Source organism: Camellia sinensis, chromosome 2 (genome assembly GCF_055761805.1).
Source record: "Camellia sinensis isolate YWXY chromosome 2, ASM5576180v1, whole genome shotgun sequence".
Lineage (NCBI taxonomy): Eukaryota > Viridiplantae > Streptophyta > Magnoliopsida > Ericales > Theaceae > Camellia > Camellia sinensis.
The window spans coordinates 73,207,028-73,216,634 of record NC_138962.1 but is presented as its reverse complement, the minus strand read 5'-3'; the positions used below and the strand labels follow the sequence as shown (position 1 = coordinate 73,216,634).

Genomic DNA, 9,607 nt, shown 5'->3' with positions numbered 1-9,607 from the left:
AAAAAAATTTATTTTTTATATATTGGAAATTTTTTTTAAAATATTAATATTTAATTTTTTATATTTTTTTATTTATTTTATTATTTTATATAAAAATAATTTAATAATTTCTCATTAATAATTTCTTTACTATTAATCCATTCATTATAAATCACATTCATCCTACCTTTAAAAACAAACGGTCTAAAGTCTTTTATTATCTCACGATCGAATGGCCGTTTGGGGAGTTGAGTTTTTAATTGAAAAGCCAAAAGTAACTACAAATTATGACATTTTTTACTATTTTACACGTTTTTTAAAAAAGAAAAAGAAAAAAAAATAAAATAAAAATAAACAATTAGAATAACTAATTCCCAAAAGGGAACAAGCGCAGAGAATAATCTCTCATCTCGCCAGTCCCCAATCAGACTAGGGTTTTGAATAACCTTCCTCCAACACCACGAACTTCGACGCTTCGCTCGAAGCTGAAGCTCTCTCAACAATGGCGGCCAATAACAAAGACGAAGAAGAAGCTGAATACGGTGTCCTACTATACTACAAGTACACTTCCATTCCTGACCTCGACAATCTCTTTACATTCTACGATTCCAACTGCCGCTCACTCTCCGTCCTCGGCCGCGTTCGCCTCTCTCCCAACGGCGTCAACGTCACTGTAATCTCAATATGCTCATTTCTATATATATATAGATATATATGAACTTGTACATGAATTGACAATTTGGTTTTTGATTAGGTTGGTGGGAGGCTAGCTTCATTGGAGAAGCACATTGATGCGGTCAGCTCGAAGAGTTTGTTCGAAGGAACTGACTTCAAGCTCGCGTCTTGCAATCAGCCTTCGAATGATAAGGTTGCTAGGGAATGTGGATTCACTTCTCTCTCTATCCGAATCGTCAAGGTTAGTAACCTGTTTATCCATTTAAGCTTATTCAAAATCAATTTACTGTTGTAGTGCAACTGTTTGTGTTTTTGTTTTAATTGCATTTGGAGCAATGGAGCATCTTCAATCCTTACTCTATTTTTCTTATCATATTTTAGTGAAATTTTGATTGAAAACTTGATCTGATATGGAACACTCCAATGCAATTTTTTTTTTTTTTTGAAAAATTCCAAACTTATCATCAAAATCAAGTTTAACATTTTTTATGAAAGAAAACCATCTCCAATCCTTATTCTTTTTAAAATTTCATCAAATTTGAGAAAAAAATATGACTATTAGAAATTTGGTGAAAGATTTGGTTCATCCTTGATTTGGTGAAAAAATTGTCTCTCCCTTGATTTGAAACAAATTTGGTAAAGTGGTTGGCTCACACTTTTAATCATTTTCTCATTAAATTTGAATTTGATGAAGGATTGGAGATGCTCTTAATGGTTGAATTCTAAAGCTAAATGGTATTTTTTTTTTTTTTTTTTTTTTGTAATTCTTAAACTTTTTGTGGATAATAGATATGAATTTGTTCTAAATGAGGAAATGTAGGCCTTTGCTGGGGGTTAATTTGTAGCATGCTAGTTCCCCCAATGTTTGATAGATGTTGCGAAGCCAAATTACTAGTTGTTAATCAGAAAGTATAGCACTGTGTCAAATGTATTTGCCGTCTGGACAAGTTGTGATTTCTTAACCCTATAATTTTGCAACCACTAGCTTGAGGGTAAGTGATGGTCATATCTTGTAATATTGCACTTGCACTGGTATTTTATTTTTGTCAACCGCTAGGAGAATATTTACAAAGAGTGAGATAATTACATTAAACTGGACAATAAAAGATCAACCATATAATAAAGTCCATCAAGACAAACTGCCAGCATAACACCAACAATCATTACAAGAAAGAACTCATCATAGGGAAGAAATAAACAACTAAACAAACATCCTTTTATATGATCTAGCTCAACTATTTCCAAACTTACACTTCAGCTTTAATTTTGTTTAATTTTGTCGACTTCTAATGTTTTTAGTAGTATTTTTCCTATTGGTTTTCTTGATTTCTGGCTTCTACAAGTCCACTGCATTTCATTACGGTGTTTTCTTGTTGCATTGATTATCTAACTTTCACCTTGTGTTTAGGAATTGGTTACGTTTGGTTCTCATCCTCTTTTGAAATCACCAGAAGTTTCCAAGGCCGGGAGACATCTATCTGCAGCTGAGTTCCATTCTGTCCTTCAGCATGCTGGTAAGTTATTGTTTTTTCCTTCTGAAGCTCTTTCTTTCCTGTCTGTCTGTCTTAAAAATGTTTGGTTAGTCCTGCAATTTGTCAAAATTTTGACTTGTCCTTATTTTGGTTTTTTATTGTTCCAACTCTATATTGCACCTTTCCATTGGAATTTTCTGTGGTCAGCCTTCTAATCCTGAATATGTTTCCAGGAAAATTTCTAGAAACAGAGAGTCCAGATGACAATAAAAGACTTGTTCTTTTGGATGCAAGGAATTTGTATGAGACAAGAATTGGAAAGTTCCAGTCTCCAAATGTTGAAACTTTGGATCCAGAAATTCGGCAGTATAGTGATCTCCACTCCTGGATAGATAATAATTCCGAGAAATTGCAAGGGAATCGTGTCCTCATGTGAGTACTCTTTTGAGAGAGTAGTCATATTCGGCTCTCCTGATCAATGTTTTAAAAGGCGTGCTTAGGCGCAAGCGCGCCTAAGCGCGAGGCTCAATGAGGCGCAGCCTTGCGCTTCGAACAGATCGAGGCGAGGCGCAACACGCAAGGCGCAGCTTAGGCGCTGAGGCGAGGGCTTTTTTTCGAGGCGCAAGGCGTGGGCTTCATGGGCTTTACCCATTTTTCTACTCCAATTGTTGATTAAGTGCTTTTTTTGTAAACATACCCACAGGGATTCAAAACTATTCAATATAAAATGACCAAATGTAGTCATAAGAGAACAAAAAGTGATAAAAGATTGAATGTTATACTTTATATCTTTTGTTGGATATTATATTTCTAATTTTTAAAAGATTGAATGTTATGTTTAGAGATTATTAAAGATGGTTATGATTTTTTAAATATTATATATATATATATTTGTTATGTTGAAAAATTTACCTATTTTATAATTTTGCTTTTCTTCTACTACTTGAGCTTCGCTTTGGTGAGGCGCGCGCTTCGCCTCGCGCCTCGCGCTTAGGCTATAGGAGACCTTATCGCCTCGGTGCGCTTAGAGCCTTTTAAAACACTGCTCCTGATATGTAATTTTTGTCTTTCATGCCAGAGAATCAGTATCATATGAGGGATTTATGATCTTAACTAGCACTTAAAGGATGATCTATACTATCACAGTATCTTCTTTCTGTTAATTTTTGTTATTCAATCACTCCGTTTAGTTGTAAATGATAGTCCCCCTGTCTTCTAACGATAGTCCCTCTTTCCTATTAAGTGTTCCATGGAGTCTTTTCTGTCAAACTCTTCTTGCTTAAAACGATGTGACTGGACTACTTGTCTGTAAAAACTCTTTGAGAACTATGATTAAGCACTTGCCTCAATGCTATGCACGCACACTCTTCTGGGTACAAGTCTCCTCCTAATGCACTTCTGTTGCTATTCCTTTTTCCACCAATTAATATTTGGTGCTCAATAGATGAAATGCATCCTGAACAATTTAGTTGAAAATCTTGCTAATTCAGAGATGCATGCTTAATATTGACTGCTATTCCATATTTATTGCTTTATGTTACAGGTATTGTACCGGTGGAATTAGGTGTGAGATGGCATCAGCCTATATTAGATCTAAAGGTGATGGCTTTGAGAATGTCTTTCAGGTGAGTTACTTTGAGACAGTGGGCTTTCTCTACTATTACACTAATTTGTTCCTATTTGTGTGGACCTTCTTAACTTACGATTTCTAAAGATAAAATATTCCTATGGTCCTTGAAGTATGCTTTCCATGTCACTTTGGTCCTCCAAGTTTTAATTTTGTTAATTTAGTCACTCAAATTGACCCACTTCAACCACCTTGTAGGCTCTTATCATTTCAAATTTAGTTGGTGGAGATTCACTTGCAAACATATCTGTTATTGAGTAAATTGCCCAATTCTGGCTGAGATTTGTGTGATCGCCTGTTGTTGGTCTCATCTCAATAGGCATGTTGCCCAGACTTTTTAAAATGATTTTGGTTCAAGTTACTCGCCATGTAAGGGCTAATTCACTAACAAGTATCAACCAAGTTGGACAATCTTAATGAAATACTCTAAAGCTGTAGACACTTCGGAAATTAGGACTTTAGCTTGGAATAGCAAAGAAAATACCCATGCACACTCTTAAAAAGAACAACTATGACACAAAGAAGGTCATGGAAGCAACTTGGAATAAGTATTACTATAATGCAAAGCTATTGGTGATGCCAAACAACACATACACGTTTCTTTTAAAATGCAAGACAGCATGGAAAGCAGGTTTTTTAATGTGAAGCATGAAAAACTTGACTGAAAAACCTAGGACGGCAAGTAGGTAGTTGATGTTCAAAAGATATATGCTGAGATATGTGACAGACAGTTTGATTCATCCTAAGCTATAATACCACATCAATGTAGCTCTATGTTCTTTTCCGAACTACTTGGAAAATATGGGCAGAGAACTTTATCAGAACAAGGTCAAACTTCCAACTTAAATTAACCTTGATACATTCTTCAACAATTAAAACACCAAAAGATTAATGCCGTAAACCTTATTAAAATCAAATAACATGGTGTTATGCTCTTCGTCTTTCTCCTAGAAGCTTTTTTTTTTTATTTATTATTTTTGGGTAAGTAATCTCCTAGAAGCCAAACAAAAGAAAAAGGCTTCTTTGATGATAGTTCATTTTGCTTTCCCTCTGATTTGCCTAAATGACCAAACAAAGAAAGAATTTTCTTTTCCTTTCTTTTCTTTTCTTTTTGCTTTTACATTTCCTTCCCCTCACTCTTTTGAGGGCCAGACAGAGCTTTAAGGTTTTGTTGTAGCTTACCTTTGCATAATTCTTTTCCACTGGTTCTATTGTGAACCTAATAGTGAATCTATGATCACATCATGTCATGTATGCATATATAACGAAAATAATTTCTTCTGTTGGAGTTTCTACATGGTCCATCTAGTTGAGCTTAACTTTGCCCACATTCCTGTTTCTAAAATTTTAAGATAGCTTTACTCAGCTGAGGATATTTACTACACTGCCTTGAGTGGACTAGAACATTAGTTTTCTATGTGAACTCATATTGGCCGTTCTCTATTGACATGATGAGTGAAGAAAGTGTTGCATTCAATGTTAAATTCTGCCTTGAAGGTTGCATATTGTTGTTGAGTAACTGAAGCTGTAGTAAGCGTTAAACTTGTCTGATCCGAAGAGCCCTTATTTCCCATATCATTTAAAAAATCAGTTTTTAAGAGTAAATTTGCTATTGGTTACACCTATCTAAAACTGCGGAATGTAGAGTACTCATAAAAAATAGGCTACAGTGGATGTAGAAAAATCTAAAGTAGACAAAAGAGTGGTGACCCACTTTGACATTGTGCTTTGATTTTGTCTGGCATGTTATAAGAAATGTGTCTGGTTTCTCAGAAAGAAATAGGATATGCCTTGATTGGAGACTACCAGAGAAGACCAGCCATTGTAACCATCAAGGATATATAATAGTTTTTATTTATTTATTTATTTATTTTAATTTGCACAACAGTATGGCTTAATGCAGTTGGGAAAGAGCATCGGTGATGATAATGATATTTACTGGTAGTGTTGGCTTTACTGCAGTTATTTGGTGGAATTCAGCGTTATTTGGAACAATATCCAGATGGTGGATTTTTTAAAGGAAAGAATTTTGTTTTTGACCACAGGTATGGTTTGTAAGCAACTCCTCAATCAACATGAGCTTTTTCGTTTGATTTCATGGATGATTGTTAGGATTTGGATGTTCATGACAGTTATCGGGTCTGCTGGAACCCCAACACGTTAACCATGACCAACACTAAAGCAGCCAATGTGACTGGTGCCCAAGGAGTCTTTTGTTATCATTTTTCCTCATTCCACCGTTGAAAAATAGTTATTAACCTTACTAAATGTTTGTTGATGCCATTTGGCCCTCTAGTATAACATGATAGACACCTTACTCAGGTTTCTGAAAATGATCTAGAGTAGATGCCACTGAATTTTTATCCCTTTTTCTGCAAATCAGTGCTAGTTTTTGTGTTTAGTAAATTACCCTCCAGTCCAGTAGTTGCTATAAGGCTGTTTGCTGATTGACATAAGGTTATTTATTTACATAAGGTTCTAGAATTAAAAATGAGTTGCTAGGAAAGCTGTGAAGATGCAATGGATGATTTTGTTTCTCTGGACGCACTAATTCCTTGCTTTTTCTATTGTTCTGCAGGGTTTCAGTTGGGAGCTCAGATGCAAAGATCTTGGGTGCCTGCCTTCTCTGTAGCTCTTCATTTGATGATTATTCTTCACGGAGTCGATGCACTTACTGTAGAATGCTTGTTTTAGTCTGCGACAGTTGCCAGGTATGCACTAAAAATGGTGTACCTAAATGCACACAGCGATCGACCATTTGATGTTACTATATATGATGTTGGTTGCCTATGTTTATCTTCCCATTGAATTACATCACAAGCCTCTTTGTTTTAAATACTTCATAGAATTATTAGATTGGATATTTTTTGTGTAAAAATATCTACCATCTGGTACACAATTTTGTTATTTTTCAATCTGTTGACTGGCAACATGTTTGTGAAATAACAAACTGAATCTTGCTTTATTCACAGCTGATGCTAGAAGCAAATGTAATAATGTCATTCATCTAGTCATCCTTCTAGTGTTTTTAAAGTATTCCCTATATGAGATATGTAGGCAATGTTTCAAACAATGTTTCTCGGACACTTAGCTTCACCCATTAGTACCTCTATCTACCCAACAAAACACGTGAAGACCCACCCATTAGTGCCGGTGACAACCTATTCACACAATATTGGAGCAATATCATTCCAAATTATTCTTATTCATCTGGCCAATCTTGCCATACTAATGCCACACAGGAAATTGGATGTATAGGCGAATATCAAAGCATGATTTGGAGCTTAGCTATCAAAGTTTCTAACCTTAGGAAGAGTCCATTTGGAGACTCCAATCATACTTAAATCAAGCCAACTCAAATGGTGGGCATAAGGCTATTTTTCAGTTCAGAGTTTGTTGATTTTTACGAAGTACTTGGAGCCTGAATGGCGTACTTCAGCTCATATTTAATTTTGATATAATATTTCTGCCTTCAATTTGCTGCTGTAGTTGACATTGAAACTTTGTTTAGCTAAGTTGAGACCTAATGCCTCTTGTTTTCAGTTATTATAGTTTTCTGAATTTCAAAATTTTTGCTTACGACTGTTCGTATTGTATTCTGTAGAAGAAAGGTTCCCAATACATTTGTGAGCTATGCCAAAAAAATGGTAAGACTGTCGGGTCCATACCATTAATAGAAAATGATGAATCGCAAGAATTGTCCATACCCATAGAAACCAAAGTGGTTCCCATCTCAAATCATGCTGCATTATCACCTCAGCTCCCTTGGAGGCATGGTAAGAGGTCTGTAATGTGCATCATTTTGATTGCCGCATAATCCTCGTACATTTGTTATTTTACTATTTTGTGCAATATGTTTTCAATATATTTTCTCATTGTTCACAGTTTGCCTTGTTTCTCAATATCTCCGCAACCAAAATTTATTGACTTTGTAAAACTATATTTGAAAATTTGACATATTAAACAACAACGCTGCAGGTACTGAGCCTTTAAGAAAACTCAGGATTCTGTGCTTGCATGGTTTCCGGCAGAATGCCTCCAGTTTTAAAGGAAGAACAGCATCATTAGCCAAGAAACTTAAAAACATTGCCGAGCTTGTTTTTGTCGATGCACCTCATGAGTTACCATTGATTTACCAACCTTGTTTGGCAGACCCAAATTACTGTGAATCATCTTCAGTGCCACAAAGTCCTCCGCCGCCACCGAAGAGTTGCAGTAAAAAATTTGCATGGTTTATTGCACCTAATTTCAGTGAGAAGAGTGACACTGATTGGAAAATGGCAGACAGTCCATTCGATCCTCTGCAATACCTGCAGCAAACCGATGGGTTTGATTCATCATTAGCATATTTAAAGAATGTATTTTCACAAGAAGGGCCTTTTGACGGGATGTTAGGATTTTCACAAGGAGCGGCAATGGTGGCTTCGGTTTGCACACGACAAAGATTGCTGAAGGGTCAAATGAATTTCAGATTTGTGATTTTGTGCTCTGGATTTGCACTTAAATTAGCAGATTACGAGCAGGGATCAATCAACTGCCCTTCCCTTCATATCTTTGGCAATGATGAAGGTAATGACAGGCAGATAGATAACCAGGCCAGCAGAGCGCTAGCTTCTTTATTCGATGACGGTTGCTCTGTGATTATTGAGCATGAGTTTGGTCATATAATTCCTACACGGTCACCATATATTGATGAGATCAGAGATTTTCTTCATCGGTTTCTGTAAGTTGGGATTTTCGGCCATGACTTCTTGGGTTCCATAAGCCCTCTTAGTCGTTACCGCATTGACACCATGTGAGATTTCACTTGGGTGTGCTCCTCTAATCAGATCCAACTCTACAAAGAAGCGTTCTTTTGTGATTCATGCCCAAGTAAAGAGACTTCATGGATGTAGCAAAGTTGTACTTTGCAACTGAATGTAATTTGCTTTCTGATTGATGTTGGATTCACTTTTTATATTATTATTATTATTATTTATTTAAACTTTATATTTTTCTTTTTCTTTTAATTAAAACATACATGAATTTATATGGAACTTGATTTTTGAAGGAGTAATAGAATTATAAGGATCACTCAGGTGCAATCATGTCTTTTATTTTTTAATTTTTTTGTGGGGGGTAAATTGCACTGATTTCTGGTGGGAGGAAATACAGTAAAGCCTCATCAGTTTGTTATAATTAGATTATGGTCGTTAAAATTTTAATAATAGTTAATCTTATTTTTATAAACAAATGATAATTTTATGCATGAAAAATATCAGCTTGTTTGGTTTTGGTTTTCAGAAAATAATTTTCAGAAAATTCTATTTTTTTATTTTTCGTATTTTAATGTTTTCAATGACTGTTTTTAATATTTTAAGTAATTTTTTTTTTTAATTTTTAGATACACCTAATATAAATATATTTTTAAAATATAATATTTGTAAAAAAAAATTTGAAAAAAAATTCACTAAATACCAACAAAAAAAAAAAAAAAATCAGTACATTTTTCATATTTTTGTATATTTATTGATTTTTTTAAAATATTTTTTCACAAATATTTTTTTTACTATTTAGATGCATCTAAATAAGGTAAATCTAAAAAAGTAAAAAAAATAGTTTAAAATTTTAAAAATATTCACTAAAAATAAAAAATAAAAACGAAAAATAAAAAACTCGATTTCTCAAAAATTGAATTCAAAAAATTGAAATAAAAAACGCTAAATATTTTAAAATAGATATTTCACCTTGTTCATTTTTTATGTCTTTATATCATTTGTATTTGTTCTATTCTTTTTAATAAGGATACCCTTACAAAAAGTACAAGATGTTAAAAGTGATTTGGTGCAAAAAAAAATAAATAAAATTGCTTCGG

General features: G+C 34.3%; 1 protein-coding gene across 1 annotated transcript; it reads left to right on the top strand.

Moving 5' to 3' along the window:
• The first annotated feature begins 370 nt into the window (after window positions 1-370).
• Window positions 371-8,742, top strand: LOC114300156 (rhodanese-like domain protein). Its single transcript, XM_028245041.2, has 9 exons — window positions 371-652; window positions 734-895; window positions 2,063-2,168; window positions 2,360-2,558; window positions 3,670-3,751; window positions 5,716-5,798; window positions 6,332-6,464; window positions 7,358-7,529; window positions 7,732-8,742. The coding sequence occupies exons 1-9, from the start codon at window positions 482-484 to the stop codon at window positions 8,478-8,480; spliced, it is 1,857 nt and encodes a 618-aa protein (XP_028100842.2). The 5' UTR covers window positions 371-481; the 3' UTR covers window positions 8,481-8,742.
• Window positions 8,743-9,607: the final 865 nt, after the last annotated feature.